At 45.2% G+C, this 21537-nt stretch overlaps 1 protein-coding gene across 6 annotated transcripts in view; it reads right to left on the bottom strand.

The window, feature by feature from the left end:
- Nucleotides 1-3636: 3636 nt before the first annotated feature.
- The window catches only part of LOC146193491 (uncharacterized), a 54794-nt gene continuing 36893 nt past the window's right edge, over nucleotides 3637-21537 (bottom strand). The window contains exons 2-4 of one of the 6 annotated variants that reach the window (XR_014706847.1): nucleotides 20609-20704; nucleotides 7576-7719; nucleotides 3925-3987 (exon numbers count right to left, since the gene is read on the bottom strand). Coding sequence is in view for 2 of the 6 variants with exons in the window: in XM_084602782.1 (XP_084458908.1) it covers nucleotides 3918-3987; nucleotides 7576-7719 (214 nt within the window). In the remaining 4 variants the exon portion in view is untranslated. Of the gene's footprint in view, nucleotides 3988-7575; nucleotides 7720-20608; nucleotides 20705-21537 lie in introns of all 6 variants that reach the window. The other 5 variants (XM_084602782.1, XR_014706849.1, XR_014706848.1 and 2 more) reach the window with 5 other exon arrangements.

The raw sequence follows: 21537 nt of genomic DNA, 5'->3' as shown, positions 1-21537 counted from the left end.
GTGGCCTCTTGCCCTTCATAAATGTTCCTGAGGAGACAGATGAGGTGAATTGGAACTCCCATCTCTTGGAGAGCTTGCCACAATCTGCTGTGATCTACGCAGTCAAACGCTTTCGCATAATCAATAAAGCAGAAGTAAATGGGTTTCTGGAACTCTCTTGCTTTTTCCATGATCCAGCGAAGGTTGGCAATTTGGTCTCTAGTCCCCTGCCCTTGCGAAACCCAGCTTGCACGTCCGGAAGCTCCCGATCCACATACTGCTGCAGCCTACCTTGCAGGATTTTTAACATCACCTTGCTAGCATGCGAAATAAGCGCGATCGTGCGGTAGTTGGAACAATCTTTGGCACTGCCTTTCTTTGGAATGGGGATGTAAACTGACCTCCTCCAATCCTGTGGCCACTGCAGGGTTGCCCAAATCTTTTGACATAATGTATGCAGTGTGTTAACAGCGTCGTGGTTGAGGTTTTGAAGCAACTCAGCTGGAATACCATCAATTCCGCTAGCTTTGTTCTTAGCAAGGCTGGCTAAGGCCCATTCAACTTCACTCTTCAGGATGCCCGGCTCGAGATCAGTAATCACAACCGTCCTATGTTGGGTTTGCACATCCGGGTCCTTCTTGCACAGTTCTTCTGTGTATTCCTGCCACCTCTTCTTTATCTCTGAGGCTTCAGTGAGGTCCTTGCCTCGTTTGTCCTTTATCACGCCCAGCTTAGCACAGAAGCTTCCTTTGATATCTTTGATTGTCTTATACAGAGCTCTTGTGTTCCTTAATTGGCTGTTGTCCTCAACTGCTTGACACTGTATGTTCAGGAAGGCATTCTTATCTCTCCTTGCTATTTTCTGAAAATCCGCATTGAGAGCCTTGTATCTTTCTCTTTCCCCCATACCTTTTGCCATCCTCCTTTCCTCAGCTATTTGCAGAGCCTCTTCAGATAACCAGTTTGCTTTTTTGCATTTCTTTTGCTTTGGAACTACCTTAGTAGCAACTTCTTGTATTATATCACGAACATCATTCCACATCTCTTCGGGCTCTCTGTCTTCTAGATCTAATTCTTGAAATCGATTCCTCACTTCCACAGCATATTCTAATGGAATCTGATCCAGATCATACCTGAAAGGCCTTCTATTTTTCTGCGTTTTCCTCAATCGAAGCTTAATTTTGGCAACAAGAAGCTGATGATCGGTGCCACAATCGGCCCCAGGCCTTGTTTTTACTGCTTGTATAGCGCTTCTCCATCTCTGCCGGCAAATAATATAATCGATCTGATTCCTGCACAGACTTTCAACTCCTCTCCTCGGACAGGACAATAGCTAACAGAGCCAGCGAACCCCGGCAAAGGTGCTTAATGGACGGAGTTTATGGTATTCAGAAAACAAGCCGGAAAAAGGACCTTCACTTGACGGAAAGAACGCCGCACGTCGTCTCGTTCCTTGAGCAAAATAACCTACAACTTCTGCTGGCGGACAAAGGGGGCGGCTTTGCTGTTATACGAAGTCACATATTTAATAACGAGACCACCCAGGCGATAATGAAGAATTTTATTCAAGTAAAGAAGAATGCCTGTACAGTAAAAAGAAATGCCATATTTTTGTGCAATGTACTGCAGCTCTCAAGGTGGACTAAGGCAGTTGACGACTGCAAGAAGTTCCTCGACGTGTTTTTCACTGTTAAGATCCATAAGCCGGACATGCCTTTCAGATGCATAGTGAGTAAGCGGGATACATAGCAGCAACAGGTGAGCCATTTTCTGCTTAAGCAGCTCAAATATCCGGTAGTTGAACACCCCTTGTCACCAAGTATTCGAAATAAGTCGTAGCTTTCCTAAAAGATCAGGCTTCTTCGCTTGGATAATTCTTTTCTGTCGACTTTGAAGTTTTGTTCTATTCACTGCCACACGGCAACCTGTTTCAATTGGTACGGGAATGCACTGCATCTATTGGAGCTATTGTTTTGCATAATTTAGCTAGTGTAGGTGTTACGTGAAACTAGAATGAATCTAGAATGTTTGTGTAAAGCAAAGGCATATGTATTTGTTCGTGAGTTGTTCCAGTGCTTCAAATAGGTTGTTTCCTACATTCTGTTATTTGTGGTGTAGCCGAGACCCTTCAAAAATTTGAAGGCAAGAAGCCTAATGGCCAGTTGGGAACTGGGCAGCCACACGTGGACCCCTATATACGCCGAGTGGCACACAAGGTGAAGGTGGCAAGCCGTTACGAGGTTACCATTGTTTTCCGCACCCATAACACTAGAAGGGTAGAACCAAAGATTGGGCAAAATAAGAAACCTGAGTACAATAAGAAGCATGGTAAGCCTTTTGTTTCATGCGCTGTCGGTGTTGTCTATGTAATGTCACTAATATTTGGAAGGACCTGCATAGACTAGACGGGTCGTTGCAGCAATGACAGAGCATTGGAGCATCACAAATTGCTAGAGAAAGAAGAAGGATCAAATTTGCCTTTCCTTTGTATAGATTGCGGGTGTGATCCAGTCCTTAGCAGCTAGTATCAGGATTGTAGGCAGAAGTCACGACCAGGTGGGAAGAGAAATTCTAGGTTTTTTTTTCATTAAAAAGAGGGGAAGCATATGTATCAGTGACAGCTCTGTAGCTCTTTAGAAAAATGAAATTTGCTTAATAGAAACGTTTTTATGATGATCTGCTTCACCATGCATTTTTTTGTGTCTTGGGTGGTACTGTGTAATGTTTTATTTTTCATGTTAGCTTGTTTTTGTTTATTTTTCATTTTGGTGTTTGATTTTTGCTTCGAATACATGACACCTGCTTTTGGCTGACTGCTATTTCTATGGGTTTTTTTTACCTTCGTTGTTGCTTTACCTTATGTTTTGTTTTCTTTTTACGTGTTCGGTTTTGAATGTTATTTCTTGGTATACCTGAAACGGCTTTTGCTACGATTGATTTACTGCTACAGATAAGATTTGTTTTCATTATTGGTCGTTATCTTTGGTTTAAGTGTTTAGTTATATGTGTTTAGTCTTGTGAATTGCTGATTTCAAATAGCGGCTGCAGGATTGAGTGCGACTAGGCTTTGGGCACGGGCTTGGTCAAGGGTTTAAATATGTCTCTTTTCTTCATATAGACAGTTGCTAGTGTGAGCATGTGGTGCCCTTCTGTGTCTTATGTTGTTTTATTTGCGCCATAGTGGTTTTGCAGTCATGAACCAACTCGCACCGCAGGTCGTTATTCTCAACGATACACTCATCTGTAAAGAGGCGAATGTGGACGAAATACCAGAGTGAGGATGAATAAGGAAGATAAGAAAAAGAAGAGGGCGAAGGACTGACACTTGCGGTACACCAGAAAGTACTTCAATAGGACCTGAAAATATCGTTGATTTTGTGCTGAGAACAATCTATTAGAAAACCATGTGTCTATACTAACATTACAATGTCAATAGACAGACCAGAAAGTTTTGACATGAGATGGTCAGTAGTAAATAAAAAAGGTGAGCTTCGCAGGAGAGACTCGAGTGAAAATAATGCTGCCTCGTGAAAAAGAAAGTGTTGTGATCAAGGTGCGATGCGATTTGGGAATATATTACATGTTCCAGACGTTTGCAGGCAGTGAATGTCAGGAAATGGGGCGATGAGTGAATGTGTCTCATCGCTCACCAACCTTAAACACCGGTGTAACTTTATTTCCCAATGTGTAGTAGTTAACCCGTTTATACTAACTGTTCGAAGATTTCTTTAAGAAATCAAAGTAACCTATTATCTTTGCAGGAATGTATTTTCGCTTTCCAATTACTGTTTCACTTTCGAAGACAGAAACGACTTGCAGCATTTTTCGCACTCTTCTTTTTCGGGATAAAATTTCCCTTTGCACCGTGTTTTTGATGAACGGACCTCACAATTCCCATTGTTAGGAAAATAACTCTTGGAATTTCCATCGACCGTTTTTTATCCATGCACGCAGGCTTCGTGCATGATCCGCAACAGGACTTGCAGGTTCCAATTGGATGTACCAGTGCTGCAAAGAACGGCATAGCATTGAATGAGGGTATTGAAGACCAAAACATCTGTTCATCGATTGTGGCCCAAAAATAATCTGTGCTCGTTGTTTTACCGTCAGGCCTTCCTTGTACACGCTTGTGAACTATTCAAAAACAATTTTTTTATCTAATGTGCGTGTTACAATTGTGGTACAGTCACTGGAACTAGGAAATTAGAGCATCAGAAGAAGCCGTGGTGGCTTTACGTATTTCAGGGAAGTCAATGTGCCTTCATATGGGAGGTTAACAGTGTCGGTTGTATTAGCTTTTGGCGTATATCCCCTTCTATTTTCAAAAATGATCTATTTGGAAACCGATATGTTGATGTTCGACTTTTAGCAGACTACTGCATCATCTTACAGAAAATAAACGATCATAATGCTCCTAACAATCGGCTAGAAGATAAAAACGTTTGGACTGGCAAGTGACTAAATAAACCATAAACCTGTTGAAATAAAAATAACTAGGCAGAAGCATGTATAGAACTCTCACTGTAGTGACACTGTAGATATCTTTATACCTCATTACCCCTCTGCTCAGATGGAGAGTTCACGTGGATGCAGTCCCCATCTCAACAGAAGTAAAACACTCTTCTTAATTACGCCACATCTCCAACTAGCCCCTATGAAACAAAACTATTAGCCTAGAGCGCATTTGTTAGATCGGTCTGGAATATGCTAACGTTGTTTGCTTTCCTACCACTTATCAAGATATAACCAAACTCGAAGCTGTTGAGATGAAAGCAGTCTGGGTCTTATTTATCAACGATAAAATGATTTAATCACCAGCAGAATTACTCAAAATAGAAGGAATACAACCACTCCCAATATTGCACTAAAATCACGCGACTTGAGCCCATATACCACTTCATCTATCACTAACTAAACCTACACACTATTAAATACTAAATACTACACCGTTTCTACAACAGTCCTAAACAGTCCCACACACTAAATGAACGCCGTTTTCGTACTAATCGCTTCAAGCACTATTTTTTGCATTTGTTACAAGAGAATGAAACAGCCTTAGTCTATCCATTGCTTATGGTTTATCACTGAAAAAAATAGTAACTCTGTTGAGAGTGTACCCCCTTATTAGCTAATCACTTCTTTATAATATGTGCATACGTTTCGCAGTTTGGTTCTCTTCAATATATTGTTCATATGTCTGTAGTTTTCTTGCATTTACGCCACGTTGCCCAGTCACCCACCAAAGTAAAAGTGTGTATATAATTTTTACTGCATACATCACCATTTTATATCATATTCGGCCACATTACGCTCCATATTTTGACTGCATCTTTTTGCTGCCCTACCTCACGTTGTAATGCCTAAAGTTATATTTTTGTTTATGCATATTCTACGATATTTTGATCTATCCTACGATGTTGATCTTTTGTATGTTTTGTTAATTGTAGACCGTTATCCAATGAACCACACTGCGCCCTCCTGCGATAATCAGAAAGAGAATAACAGTATGTGTAAATAAATAAACAACCTTAGGGTCGCTGTTAATAGACATTTATTTAAATCAGGTCCGAAGCTTGAAGCAGCGCCTCTTTCATTGGGAAGCGAGGAGGAAATCAGATTTAAACTGGTATAAAAATTACGACGACTCTCAAACTTCGATTTTAGAGTAGACGCAAAGTACCTATAGCGCTGCATTTAATTCCCCCATTATTTACATAATTTATTCGCATCAGTTGGATTTCGTAAACATGAAGGTGCAGTATCTCTCATTGGAAACATTCACTTGTTAGATGTACTACAATATGATTGGTTGAAATTTTTAGCGCAAACTAAGCTCGAAAGTGACTAGACGATGTATGCTAAACATCAGGCAAAATGGTATGACACATCCCGGAATGCTGCACAGAGTACTGTTGCGTCACAACATTGATACGCAATCAGTGCTATTCTCTAGGCACCATTTTTCACAATTTGAATTACGGCAATGTCGACAACACTGACTTTTCTGACGGAAGATTAGTACACGCTCCCCGTAATAAATCGGATGACACAGTAAAAGAAAAGGACGAAATCACCGTCTCCAAATGTAACGACATTATACACCGTATGGTTAGAGGTACATATCTCACAGCGCTCAATAAAACATTTTCGCGTTTGGATAACATTGTTACTATTTCATATATCTCGTGTAATTTTAGCCGTAGGACTTGACAGGATGTTTTCTGAGCAAATAGAGAACTGAAAGGAATGAAATGGAACGAAGAATATTTAGAATGCTCATGTAGAATGAAAGCATTATGGCGTAAAAAATAATTTATTTTCTTACTTTTACGTCTAAATGTCATTGCAGCCCTTTTCGGTGTGCGCGAAATACGGACAAATGCCTATTTTGACGGAAATTTTTTAGTCGTGCCATTATTTTGCTGGTAGGTTTCGTTGGCTTTGTTTATGGGTTTATCGTCCCAAATTCGATGGGAGGCGACGTAGTGTACACTTCGGAAATTTAGACCACCTGATGTTCTTCAGCATTCAAATACATCGCACAGTACACGCCCAACTTGTTTTTCGCCTCCATCGAAAAACGCCCGCCTCGGCCCCGATTTGGTCCCGCACCTTTGGGTTCAGCAGTCCAGCGCCATAACCTCTGCGCCACCGCGGATCGACACAATTAGTTTGTATCGCTTATAATTGCACCATAACTGTCAATATCAAAAATATATAGCCCTCGAGTCACATATATCACACATATATGTCTCACCCCAGGCTTGTAGATTTTTGCTATTAACGGAATAATGACAATCCCAAATTTTCTGCGAGCAAAAGAAAAAAAATTGAACTAGTATTTTGCTAAGAAACTGATGATTAGAATAATCCATATGATTGTGCTCCAATGTCCTGCAATATCCTGATATCGCAATTATTGTTATTGAAAACTGCAGGCACTAGGTTTTTAAGGCACCCTTACCTGCTCGCAGCGAGCGCGAGATCTTTAAGAGCATAATTTTGCGGCATTTCGGAAGGTTTGATACTGTATTCGAGTTTTTTAGAGTTTTCATGATCGTTCCACTTGGGATTAGTTCCAAAATTTTCATCTCACCTTCGAGAAGCGAGATTGAGCCCGGCCGTTCTGCGCCGATTAGGCTACTCTGTTGCAGCAGAGGTGCCATGCTATACCGCCCAAACTGGCAGCTTAGCTAAAGTAGCGCCACTTCCAAAAAACATGCATCCCGAGCTCCACACTGGCCGTCGAACAGCAAGCGTTAAGGCAATCCTACGCTAATATGGCTGGGACAAAAATGTAATATATATCGACACTACAAAATATCCAACTGACAGAGACGCCAAGGGCCCGCGGTCACAGATATCGACGGCTTAGAATTACGGCCAGCGTTCGGGGAACGAGCTCAAGTACGACGGTTGAACATTCCCCAAAACTGTGGCCCCCGCTTTTATACAACATAGATACACACATGATTAACGCCACACACGTGTAACATATACAGTAATTGCGGATTCTCAAGATGCCTGCCGCGCCTTTGCGAAGAACGCAATATATCTGTAAGCTGCGCGCGTTCTGTCGCCATTGTGTTCCGTTACCTTCTCCAACGTTTGCATCGTATGGACGTTTGCATCTGGTCACTCCTCCCTTGCTGGCAACGAGAGCGCACATCTGCTCGCTCGAGCAGCAACTTTCCGGGTGCTTTCGACGGACGCGCAGGACGAATCAGAAGTATAGGGTACCTGCGAGTGCCTGTACGCTTACAACGACATCACACATTATTACTGTATAAAAAGAATGGCACTGCTACTACCTCACCCAACACTCACCAAGGCTGTAGTTTTGACATGCCGTCATCTAGAGATACATACGTATCCTAACCCATGTCATAAACATTTGTGATAAAAGTTTTCTCCTCCCCCTTGATTTTCTCTTTACCAATATAAAAGAAGCTCGCAAAATAAACGATATAGTGGAAGTGGCACTGAGTGCGTTTATTGCTCTAAGCGAGCGCTTACGTTTGTCCGCGCGTAAAATGTGAGAGCCAGTAGCGGGTATAAGCGTCCTAATATTAGTCACACATAATGGGGAGAGTCAAGACTAGCCGTTAAGGGTGTGACCCGATCGCGTTTCTAAAACACTGACGATATTTTCTTTTTTTTTATTTTGTTTTTTCACTTATACACTAATATCTGGCATCGGCAAACATTGGCTTTCCGTTCTCAATGGTTTCACATCTTTTAACGCATTTTCATTATTAAGGTATTTCATTTATTTATTTAGTTAAATACGCACTCCGCATTTTATTTATCAGCATTATCCAGCACTGGCGTTTCATTGTGAGCATTTCAACCTCTCTTTCCAAACTGTTCATTTTTATTTCTTTACCTTGAAGTGAATCCGACCAACCGCAGCCCACGCAGCACAGTGAAGAAATAGGCGAAGTGAAGCCTGCAGCCCGGAGAACTTGAGAGCAGGTCTAAGCAACGGCCTCCAATTGCCGCCTACCGCACATAACAACAGGTTACACTCGGTATGGATGTGGGGTGTTCGTCCCAGTCCTCGTAAAGGTTCTCATCCTTAAACTTGGAATCCGCACGTCAAGCACTTCGGTTACCATGCAGGACGCTGCTAGCCAACCCTCCGCGCCAATCCCTTTCATGGTACTCTGTTCCGGGGTACAACGGCAGCACTACCCGTCTTTCTCCAATGGTACTGACGAACGCAACATAACGTTTGGGAGGAATATTCGAGTGCGTCAAAACTTAAAATCGGTGGAAGGGTTGCGTGAAACTATGAAATGGCATTTCTACCTCGCCGAAGGTGTTATCTCACGAAGAAGCAACTACAAAGCCGACCTTCCGACTTGGTCCATATTCAAGAAGAGCTTCGGGGACGTCTTCGGCCATCGCGTGGTGTATAAATTCCGCGCTGAGTAACGTCAGAGTCTACTGAGCTCAGCTTCTGGCCAAAACCTTTGCCAGTTATGTTGAGAGTGTGGTCCACCTCAGGAAGCGTGTCAAAGCTTCCATACCCGAGATGGAAAGAGTTAATCATATTCTTAAAGGGATCGCTAAATGGTGTTCCGAATGCTTCTGGCGAGGAACTTAAGTTCCATCGGCGGCTTTACAACACTGTGCCATTGCTTTGATTGGCTTGGGAAGCAACGCCCTTCTATGTGGCAGTACGGCTTACCTACCGGACTCCATGATTCCAAGGTACTATCTCCATCTTCTGTAGAATACTCCATGTTCATGCAGAGCATGCACTTCTTCATTCGCGAAGAAGTTGCACGCCAGCAGCCCCTATTTCATCCCGTTTCGGAGACAGTCGGTCCACGCACTTCTCGCCTTTCATCGGGCCGCCTAGACGGCGAGTTATTGAGGATTAAGTCGGTGAAGTACCGCCTCCGAGTGCTGAGCTTTGACCTGTATAAGCATCACTCATGAGAAAGTAATAGCTGCGATGACGGCCCCGCTTGCCGCTCTGGCTTACCAGAGCAGCCGTAACCTAATTCTTCAACATTTTCATGGTTCCATTGTCACCTTCATTTCCCTGACCCCGAAGACGCAATGAAAACCCGTGGCGAATCGCCGACAATTATCTCATCTGCGACGCTTGCGGGACAACACATTGCCCTTCTTTCCCGTCAGAGCTCGCCCCATCCTGGGAATGATGTGCGTCCATGCCAATGCAATCCTACGCCATCCATGCGCAGTGTCTCTTCAGGATCGTCTCAACCGCGCAGTCAATACACATGATACAATTCTTCGCCCCACTGGTGTTTATTTTCACCGATGCTCCGGCGACAGGCTCGTATCCAAGTAGAAGCCTGAATGACGCAGGTCTGGATCAAGAATTTCGTCTTTTGTAGTCTCGTTAGGCCCTCCATCTTCTGCCAATATGATTAAAATGTTCTTTGCAGGCGTTTGCGCTCTCGCGCGGGGGTTGATATCGACGCTGCTGTGTCAGTGACCACTGTGCACTTCGCCTCAGTTCTCGGGGCGCACTTATTACTAACAAGCACTGGGTGCTTAAGAGTTTTTTTTAGAGATTTTAGGATGAAAGCACATTCTTTGAAGTACACATGATCCGCACTAGCACTATTAACAAGATATTTTTTACCCTTGCTTCTTTCACAACCGCCTTCATTCTCGTGGGACAGCGCTTCTCGGTTTCCTGTGTTCTATGAAGGCGTCATGTGCGCACTTGGACCCACCTGTGTTGGCCCAGCCAGGCGACGAAGGTCTGTAGTTATACCAGATCAGAGCAAGGACTCGAGTGTTATTGCTGTTTCTTTGTGTTTCTTCCTTTTATAGTTCGTATTAGGTAGGCAAGCCATAATAGTTGTCGTCGACTCCATCATCTGAGGCATAGTGAATGGTAACCAATACTACGAGAAAGCACCCTATTGAAAAAACTGCGTGGGATTTAATAGGGTTATGGGATATAGGCGTTATAGGAGTTCAGGATATTGAAATGTAGGATATAGTCACCGGAGGTGGTGTCTGGGGATACGTGTGCGCCCAGGTTCAAAATATTGTTCAGACGTTAAATATCGCTAAATTAAAACGATTATCGGCGGCCCAGGGAATCGAAAAAGCGTGGCATCCTATGCCCCAAATCACTAGGCTGCATAATGCAAGCCTGTATTTCGTTCAGTAATTTTCCACCATAACATATGTCAAAAGTCATAAACGCACACACAAGCGTTGAGATGCGGTAGCCAACTTAGCGACTCTTCCAGGGTAGCGTTGCCGTGACGCTGGGACTAAGTCGACCCAGCCTTCACTTGGTAGAGTGCAGAGACTCCGGGTTGATGAAGGATTGAATCTTCGAAGTTGGTAAAATATATACATGCAGATTTAATGGCACCTTGAGAAAACTTATTTACATGAAAAAAGGGCATATCAGCAAAATGGCAAGCGTTAAGAGTTCATAGCGAGAAGCGTCTGAATGAGCCGTTTACCCAGGGCTCAGAGTGCCATTTCGTGCTCTGCAACGTCCTTAAATCCCCTATGTCCAGCCCCTCTCTGAAGATGCTGACCAATCAGTTCCAAGGCACACTCCTCAGATATCGCCAACCAATCAAACACATCACTGTACTGATGGTCTGATGCACTGGCTGGTCCAGTATTGTTTCGTCTGGCGTGGTCACTTGCTTTGGGGTAGAGCTTTAGAACGGCGAGGAGGTAAATTTCGATTCTTCTGCGAAGATCCGCTATGTTGGTTCCGGCAAGTGGATTTCCTTCTCAGAAACCCAAGTGTACGTGCGCGCCACGAATACTGCTCCCAGCATTGTCCCTTTCTGGCAATTGCAACTCTTTCCTGCATTCACGGGAAATCCTCTAATGGCCGTAATCCTCATGCTCCTTTCTTCTCCTGTACGTCATCGGACGTGTGACTCCGATCGTCTCCTTTGGACAATAAGCATTCCTCACTTGAAAATAGCGCCTCTCGACGGGAAGGGTGAGCAGTTGAACAAAATCACTTCCGGCTATTTCTCACAGGGCGACGTTTCTTTGTATTTTTCTTGACGTTCCCTTGACAGGGCCAACTTGGCAGTTGTGGGGTCACGACAAAGCAAAGCATACTCACACAAAAAGATTCCTGTGAACACGCTCACTTAGAGTCCTGGCACAAACAGCACATATCATTACCATGCCCACAGGCGCACAATAGTGCACTCAAGCGCGGACCATGCACGGTCACAACAGCGTACACTCCCCGCCCTAAAACACACTGCTCTCAGAATAAAGACTTAGATGATGATGGTTGTTCAGTACGACGATCAATCATTCGGTTTTTTCGTAAACAAAATAGCCCCACTAACATAAATAAATCACGAGGCATATCAGAGTTCTTCCTAACAGGCAAAATACAAATAGTATATAGCGTGACTCAGACGTCCTTCCTTAGCGTCTGCTTCAGTATGTACCAGAAGGCACTTAATTAACAGTGGTCAATGGTCTTTGGTATATTTCACAGCCAGCATTTCACTGGCCATTGCACAAACATCTGTATGACCTGAAGTCATGCCTTAACAGGGAGCGTCGATATGTGCAGTTTAAAAAACCTGTTTTTGCAGCAGACTGAATACACGCGAGTAACACGGTTTAAAGCACAAGCGTCCAGAAACTCCGAATAAGGTTGTCGATACCATGATATGGGCGACAATGACTCAGTACGAACCTAGGTGTTCTGCCTTTTGGTAGGCTTAAAGATAACCAAAAGAACAGAACATAGTCAGGACGTTGAAGGTGTCCGCAACCTACTTATGGAATCCCCATCGGGTCACTTCAAGCCCCTGTCCAGTCGATGCGAATAGGCAAGCTAAGTTAGGCCTAAGACTCCTAATAAGCACATATGCTGAAAAGGGGTCGTTTTTCAATTTCGTAGAAACAAGCGTGAGAATAGCTGGTTTACGAACAAACGTGAAGACCCAAACCACCAAACACTTTTACAGAACAGGATATTTTCACCACGACCCAGAAACTCTTTCGCCTTAAAATTTGACCATGGTCGTAGAGCTTGGGGGCCCTTCCTGTAGACGATATATAATAGTCGTCGTCATCCCCAGATATCAAAGCATCAAAGTTCCTTTTTCAGTCTTCCCCTTTCCGCGCTCCAGAAAACATAATAATCTGGAAGAATGCGGGCAAGGCTTCAGTTTACCTTACACATATTTAGTGTACATGGGCCTCTTAAGTAACACCTATTTAGGTTGTAACCGTTCCACAGACGGTGCGCATAACATTGCTCTTTTAAAGCAAGAATGAAAAACTAATACCATGTGGGATTCACTTTGTATGTTTACAAAAAGCTTATGTTCCTATATACGCTTCCCACCTTCTCGAGTTGAGATCAGTTCTAGGCAGGAAGGGAGAGAAACTATTGAGCACAGAAGATTGTTGTTTGATTGCCGTAATCCCAAAATACAAAATAAAGTGGAGTAGACCATGAAATGGGGGAATCAGGCGTCCGTCGCCGCCTCTCCGCTTCGCTTGCCGCGCAGTCAATAGACCGCTCACTCGACTGCACTAAGACCTCTGTTGGAGGAGCGTGGGAGCGTCGCCGCACCTGCTGCTGTCCTTGACGTGCGCGCGCGTCCCACCTACCGACACGTAACTTCACGGTTGCTATGCACAGCTGCGCCCCTCACCGGAGCCAGTGGTTGCTACGGAGAGAAGAGGAATGCGCCGATGTGCGGAGGAGAGGCCACAACTTGAACCGTTCCAATGCACGGACGGACGGACGCTGCGAGTATGAGTCATTAAAGGCTTTCGCCATAATACAGTTTTGCTTCTACCAAGCTCAGCTGCCTACTATGAAACTGAACACCGCAATGCCGGACTATAAAATGCACACAGAAATCAACAGAAGCAATACCAGAAACACTGAGTTGGAGAAAGCAGATGAAAGACAAGGCTCTACCCTTAATAAGTTTAGGATAAATCTATAGAAACTTCAGTGTGAAAAGCCCTTAACCATTAACAAATAAATTCCGTACACCAGCAGCAATCCCCCTAATAAACGATAGTAATCAACCGCATTGTCTCCTATTTAGTCTCGATTACGTCTTGGCTGTCTCAAACTTGTGTTTTAGGGCCAATTTGATTTTTACTTTATATCATTATCATTTCTTCAAGAATGTGGTTCAAACTTCAGTTTGTGCCTATGCTTGCGTTAGTCAACGACTCAAAGCGTATTGATCGAACTATGGTGTTTTACGCAGTAGATGTCCTTGAACGTGAAAACTTTTTGTATGTAGCCTTCATGCGAAACCAACAGACCATAATATCAATATTTATTGCACAGAAAGGTTCTGAAGCGGTAACATAAATATCAAGGTTCAAGTCTATATTTTTCAAATGGTTCATGAACAGCACAGGTTGATAGCGTATTTAGAAGCACTGCTTGATATATGAGCATTTACCAATGTCATTGAGAGAACGTAAGATAGTAGGAGGCCACAAATTTCGCTAAGGTCTGGGCAGCTATTGAGCATGCCTTGCCTGTTGGGATCCAGATCACCTTATTCGCATTGATGCATTATACACTACCAAGTCGCTTGCCGCAAAATAAGTCCCGGGGAGCTTTGATTGCTTTCATAGCTCCTTAGTGTTGCAGGAACAACTTCGCTGGTTGCATTTTGTCAAGTTAGAAAAAATGTACGGCTGGAACTTTTATTGAATTTAACATAATGGAACGGTAATCACTGCGCTTTCACATTTTCCTCCAAAGCATTACATTGTTTTCTTTAAAAGATCGCAGCTAGAAATTTTCACCACACGCCTCCCAGGACTATTAGTTTCCAAAAATCTTTTTTTCATTGCACCATTTTAAATTGGAATAGTTTACCTTGCGATGGGGTGCGTCAGCTTCGTAGACGCGTTTTCTTAAGCTGTTTGCCTCTAGTAATAATGCCGATAGCACGGCGGTATCTTTGCAGCCTGGTTCAGGCGTTCGTCATTAGGCGTGTGGTGTGGCGCCCTACCTCAAGCTGAGGAAGAGCGACCATGGCGCGCTCGACGCGATGATTCGGGTGGCGGTAAAAAAGGCTCTAGGACTCCCGGCCAGACAGTATACAGAGCGCCTGCTCCAACTTGGGATCCATAATACAATAGGGGAGCTGATTGAGGCCACAGAACAAGCCAAATTGCTAGGCTGTCTGTGACCAGCACCGGCGGGCAAGTCCTCTGAGACTTCAATCTAGGGCTTCTCCCCACCACAAAAAACAGAGTGGACATCACTGAAGTGTGAAAAATACTTTGACGGTTAAGCCGCTCTCTAAAAAATATGAATTGGGAGTATAATAAGGGGAGGCGTGAAGCCAGGGCAGCATTTATACAAAATAACTATGGCAGTAAGACCGGCACATATTACGTGGACGCAGCGAGTCCCACCAAGGATGGCATCTGCACCATTGCTGTTGTGTACCAAGGAAGGCAGGTGAACGGGCTCTCAGTAAAAACTAAAGACGCGCTAATGTTGGAAGAAGTGGCGATTGCACTGGCCACCACCAACTGCGACGCTGGAAAACAGCTCTGGTAACCTTTATTCCTTAATCAGGCAAACCAATTGACAGAGATAACCTCCGCCCCATTTCTCTCACCTCCTGTGTGGACAAACGAATGGAGACGATGGGGCGGGACCGGCTATCTGAATATCTTGAAGAAAAACATGTATTCGCGGACACCATGTTCGGATTCCGCCCACAAAGATCTGCTCAAGATGTCCTCTTGCAACTCAATCGTGAAGTCCTTGACCCACTCGAATGCCCCCATAATGACAGGGTAGTACTCGCCTTAGATCTCAAAGGGGCATTTGATAACGTTACACACGAAATCATACTCACTACCCTAAGCCAGACCGACTGCGGCCTCAACACATTCAAATACATAAAGCAATTTCTCACGGATCGTCAATCCTACATTCGCATCCAAGATAATGAGCATAGTCCTTACCTACTCGGCACGCGGGAAACCCCCCAAGGCGCGGTACTTTCCCCGCTGCTCTTCGATTTGGCTATGATGCACCTGCCTGCTCAGCTCGATGGTTTCACTGGTGTGCAGCACGCCCTGTATGCCGATTACATCACCCTGTGGGCCACGCATGGCACCATAGGAGACATTGAAACCAGCCTGCAAACAGCGGTGACGATAGTAGACCGCTACGCCCGCCGCTGCGGTCTTCAGTGTTCCCCACAAAAATCGGAATTTGTGCACCTCTACCCCACGCCAAAGTGCACAACTCAAATCACTCTTGCTTTAGACAGTGGTCCCTTACACCAAGCTGACGAGATACGGATACTCGGACTTTACATTCACAAAGACGGTCAGACACAACATTGGCCAAACTCCGTAAGGTAGGGGACCAGGTGGGCCGCATGGTCCGCCGGGTTTCAAACAAACGCGAGGGGTTACGAAGTAAAGATGCCTTGCGGCTGGTAAAAGCCTTCGTGCCCAGTCGGTTTCTCTATTCGACACCTTATCTCCACCGACGGAAACAAGGGGAGGATGCCCTTGAGGTCATCCATCGCAAAATTATTAAGCGTGCCCTAGACATCTCCATCACTACTTCAAACAGCCGTCTTATGGCCTTTGGGGTGGTGAATATTTCTGGGTGCTCCGGGAGACGCACCTTACAAATCAGTGCACGCGTTTATCGCAAACGGAGACGGCTCGTTGCCTTTTTGTTCGACTCCGTACCGAACACACCACTCTCATGGAAGACAAGTTTCGCATCCCAGAACTGTGGAGACGCGCCCTCTGTGCGCGCCCTCTTCCAGCCAATATGTCACCCGAATATCATAATGGTCTGCACCTGGCACGAGCGGAAGCCCTAGCCCGACATTATGGCAACAAAACAGGTGTATACTACGTGGACGCCTCCGGTCCTCACCATGGGGGATGGTAGACGGCCGCTGTAGTTCACAACAGCAAAACGGTTAACGGTCTCACCTTCAGAGCCCACAGTACAACACACGCAGAAAAGGTGGCGATTGCTCTCGTGGCCTCACACTCAGATTCAAAATACATAATTACCGATTCGCGAGGAGCCTGTCGGAACGTCAGACAAGGCTGGACGCCCTTACTAGCCTATCAAATCTACTAAAATTGCATACAGGATATGGACCCCGCACTCCGTTACCTTATATAGGCCCCTGCTCATCAGGGTTTAGCAGGAAACGAGGCAGCAGACGCAGCCGCTCGCGCGCTCTCTCACCGGGCTGTTTTCTCCTCCCCAACCGATCAGGAAACCGATTTTAATCCAGCCTACACATTCAAAGATATCACGATGTACTTTGAGAATTGTCATCGCCTTTACCCGAGCCCATGTAAAAGCCTCAACAAGGCGCAGGAGGGGCTCCTTCTCTACCTTTTTACCAATACATTGCTGAGCCCGGCAGCACTAAAACATTTTGACCCCTCCTTTAGTGGCAGCTGCCCACAGTGTGGAGCGGTGTCTTCTGACATTTATCACATGGTGTGGGCCTGCCCCTCTAATCCGGCTGTTCCCCCCATCCCCAACCCAACCCGGGAGGACTGGGAGGCCGTCCTGCTCGGCTGCCACGACTTACAGGCACAACAAGCCTTAGTCGGGCGCGCCCGGGTGGCGGCAACCACCACTGGGGTCCCAAACTAGGGACCTCTACCTAGTGCGTGTAAGGACCGGTCCCATATGGGCCGATCCGAACATATATCTCCAGGCCCTTGTACAGGTAATAAATGTTCTTACCACCACCAAGCCTACATAATGTCGGACTCACAACAGGCTTGCCGAAATTACATGCAGGGTAGGATAGCGCCACTCGCCCACAGAATATTATTTGCTCATACGAAAAATTCAGATTCGGCTGCTAGTAAAAAAAACAGGTTATATGGGTGCCCTGTCACCAGGGGGTGAAGGGGAACGAGACCGCTCACGCGGCTGCTTGAGCGTTCATCCGCTGGGGTTCCGCTCAATCCTCCGTTTCCACCAAGGCAACCATACCAATCCCGCTCATAACTTATGCTGATATTACAAAGTATTCACGCCTCTGCAGGAAGGCACTCCCGGGACCCGCCAAAGGTCTCGACAGATCTGAGGAGTGGCTCCAGACCGGGTTTTTTCTAAATCCCGCCTTATTAAAACACATGGACCCGACATTCACGGGTAGGTGCAAATTCTGCTGGCAGTATGCTGACCTATACCACATGGTTTGGGCCTGCCAGCAAAATACAAAAAAAGCTATAAAATTTTATAGCTTTTTGCTTGTTAACTTGGCTGTTAACAGCCACGTAGGGAGGGCTTGGAGGCGGCTCTGTCCAGCTTGGATCTGGAGGCGCAGCGTGTCCTGGTCCACTGAGCTCGGGTAGCGGCGGTGGCCAATGGCGTCCAGGAATAGGGTCTGCCACTCAGCTACACAACAAAAAGCACCTCCCTTTCCAAATCATATCATCGTAATTAAACTTTTTCTCCTCCTTCTACCATCGACTACCGCGACGATTACCGTCACGTCACGACTGGTCATGACGTCACCAGGAGATTCACGAGCATGTGAAGCTGACACCGCCGGGTGTCCGATCCAGGGGTCCGTGTGGTGCCTTTCATTTGGCGTTTCCTCCAACGCCACACCAATCAACAAACACAAGCGGACACAAAAATTGCTTTGCAGGAAAGGAAAGGCGCTGTATAATTCACACTTCACCGCGGACGCCTGACCCGTGCGGTACAGGAAGGAGGAAGGTGGGAATGAAAGAAGAGAGGGAGATAGAGGTGCCATAGTGGAGGGCTTCGATTCACCGGGCTGTAATGATTTTCGCCTCATCGCACTTTAGTGGTCCAAAGTTGTTGTTGCGACTGAAGGAAGAAGGAAAAGAAAATGCATGGGCTCGTTACAGGCTCTGTAGCTGAGCCATCTCCGCTGCCTCGTGCGGAAAGGAGAGAAAATGGAGAAGAAAAAGAAAAGGGGGAGGAAGACGCGCGTCGCAAAAGCCGTCGTCCACCCCCGAAACGGTATCGGGTGCAATTACGGCTTACAACTATATAAAAATATGGTGGCAGAACAGAAAATATCTGGCAGGACAGCTGCCAGAAAATGTCTGTATTTTTTAACAAACATTTTTTTACAGTGTATGCAGATTACCCTCGCGTAACTCCAGGTTTAACAAGCTCACCCACAGATAATTTTTGGTGTTAACCACCCCACTAGCTGCAAACCATTTTATGACCTATTATGTCGCCGATAATTTTTGCATGTATTCCATCAAAGTTTGCAACATAACCAATTAAGCACATGGTTAAGCAGAATTAAGCACAATTAAGCACATAACCAATTAAGCATCATGTAGATTAAGATGGCGCCCGATGCGGACGCATGTGCGCGCTGCTCCCAGCCCATTCGTGGTAGGCAGCAATTTTTGCCTTGCGCGTCTTGCAAGCAGCGTTTTCACTGCAAATGCATCAACATACAAGCCGAGGAATACAACATCCTAATGGAAACCGGGGCCAGCAAGTACAAATGTGTTCATTGCGTGAAGCGGCGTGATCCTTCGGCAGAGGGGCTTATCTGCGGAACTAGCAACACGGAAACGCCCCCCGAAACGCAACGCTCTTCCCTGGATTTTCAAGATTCAGATTCCGTCAGTGCTTCCTCGAGTGTTATTTTAATGCTACGGGAAACGGCTAGTCGAATGGATGCGTTCACGGATGAGGTGCGACGGCTTCGTGCGGAAAACGCGCTCCTGCGTGAATCTTTGAGTGGCCTGAGTGCATCTGTTCGTACCGCCAGCCAGTGTGAGTGTGCGAATTCTGACTGCTCGGAATCTCGCAACTACGCTTCAGCTGTGGCGGTAAATCTTCCCGCTGGAATGTCGGCCCCTCCTCCGAAGCCTCCTGCTCAGGACCGGAGTACTCATCTGCCACGCCCGTTGAAAGCGGTGAGCCAACCCTCTCGGCCTCGAGCAACGTTTCACATCTAAGCAATCCATGCTTAAAGTAGCGCCCAAACTACCGGCGAAGAAAAGCTTATTTGTTTCGCGCCTGGACCCGACAACAACGGCGTCGGACATACAGGAACTTTTGGCGAATAGAATAGGTGACAAAGTTCTTACTTGCACAAAACTCAAAACTAAGTACGATACATATTGCTCATGTCACGTTTCTCTGGATGAGCATTTATTTGAGCTTGTGAACAATTCGGAAGTGTGGCCTGATGGTGGTGTATTTCGCCCTTTCTATGGAAAGCTGTGGTCCGCACGGCGCTTCGATGACCCTAACGGTGCTCTAGCTACGTCCGAAAATGGCACAGGAAATTAAGCTGTATTACCAAAACACGAGAGGGCTGCGAACTAAAACGGAAGCTCTCTTCGCGAATGCATACGAATGTGAGTATGACATTATATGCCTGACAGAAACGTGGCTAAACTCATCATGTTCAAGTGCGTCTTATTTCACAGATGAGTATGCTGTCTTCAGGGCCGACAGGGTCTATTCTGACAAGATTAAATACGGGGGCGGAGTTCTGATAGCCTGCCGTTCTTTGCTAAATGCATTTAGGAGACCAGACCTGGAGACATACGAAGAATGTGTGTGGTTGGAAATTCCAACGTGTGACAAATCGCACTATCTAGTTGGCTGTTACTACTTTCCACCAAATTCTGTTCCTAACGTTTTTACCGATCATTTCTTAGATATTGGGGAAAAAATCGATTTTTCAAAATACAAGGTTCACATTTACGGAGACTTTAATCTTCCTAAGGTCGATTGGTCCACTGGTTTGGTCACTAGTGACTGCACAGCAACTCGAGAAAAGGCCGAATGTTTAATTGATTTTAGTAATTTCCATGGTTTACATCAATGCAATGCAATGAAGAACTGTGCTGGAAACATTTTAGACCTGATTCTATCTAATGTGCCTCTTTTCGGCGTGCAAGCGGTGCGCGATCCTCTTGTTCTGATAGACAAATATCATTGCCCGTTTACCTTGTCGTTCTTTTTGTCTTTTCGTCCAGTGCGTGAGATGGTGCCAGAAAAACTTAGATACGCGTATGGCAATTACCTGAAGCTGTACAATGATCTTCAGGCCTACGACTGGTCTGAATTGCTTGAGATTGATGATGTAAACACAGGCGTCGAGCTACTTACATCAGTTGTACAGGGTATAATGAAAACATGTATACCACGTCGTAAATCGAAGAAGTGTAGATTTCCTTGCTGGTTCTCGCGCGATTTGAGGCATTACTTGAAGAAAAAACAGAAGTATCATAAACTCTACGTGAAATCAGAAAGTGAGTATTGGTACCAAAGATATTCATTATGCAGAAAAATTGTGAAAAAACTGATTGCACGTGATGAAGCCGAGTACCACAAACTTCTTGAACAGAACTTCAAAAAGGAACCAAACAGTTTTTGGGATTTTGTGCGCAAGCAACGAAATGATCAGGTTAGTGCTTCTGTGATAAAGACGCGCGATGGTATCTGTTTTAAACCTCGAGATGTGTGCCAAGCTTTTGCTGATCACTTCAGCTCTTGTTTTGTGCGCCATGATAACGCACCAGCTCTTATCACTTCTGAAGACAGCGCTGACTGTTTGGCTTATGATAATGTTACCGAGCATGAGGTTCTTTTGGCGATTCAGAAACTTAAGCCAAAACTTTCAACAGGAGTTGATGAAATTCCCAGCTTCGTAATCAAAGGATGCGCTGACATTTTTGGCCCTGTTTTAGCACATTTGTTCAACTTATCATTGCGAACTGGTGTTTTTTCGTGTCATTGGAAATTGTCAGTAGTTGTTCCTGTATTCAAGTCTGGCGATGCTTGTGATGTGAACAACTTTCGACCTGTGTCACTGATTTGTTCTTTTGCGAAAGTTTTCGAAATGGTTATGTACGAACGCATGGGCTCATACTTCAAGCAGAAGATCTCAATTCTGCAGCACGGGTTATTAAAAGGTCGATCTGTGGAAACGAATTTATGCAGCTTTCTTGATTATACTGGCCCACATGTATTTAATCGCGGTCAGGTAGACGCAGTCTACTTTGACATGACTAAAGCTTTCGATACGGTTTCCCATG

Source organism: Amblyomma maculatum, chromosome 4, assembly GCF_055883805.1.
Source record: "Amblyomma maculatum isolate TAMU_Amacu chromosome 4, ASM5588380v1, whole genome shotgun sequence".
Classification (NCBI taxonomy): Eukaryota; Metazoa; Arthropoda; class Arachnida; order Ixodida; family Ixodidae; genus Amblyomma; species Amblyomma maculatum.
Note: the sequence above shows the minus strand (reverse complement) of the source record. Positions and strands in the feature narration are given on the sequence as shown.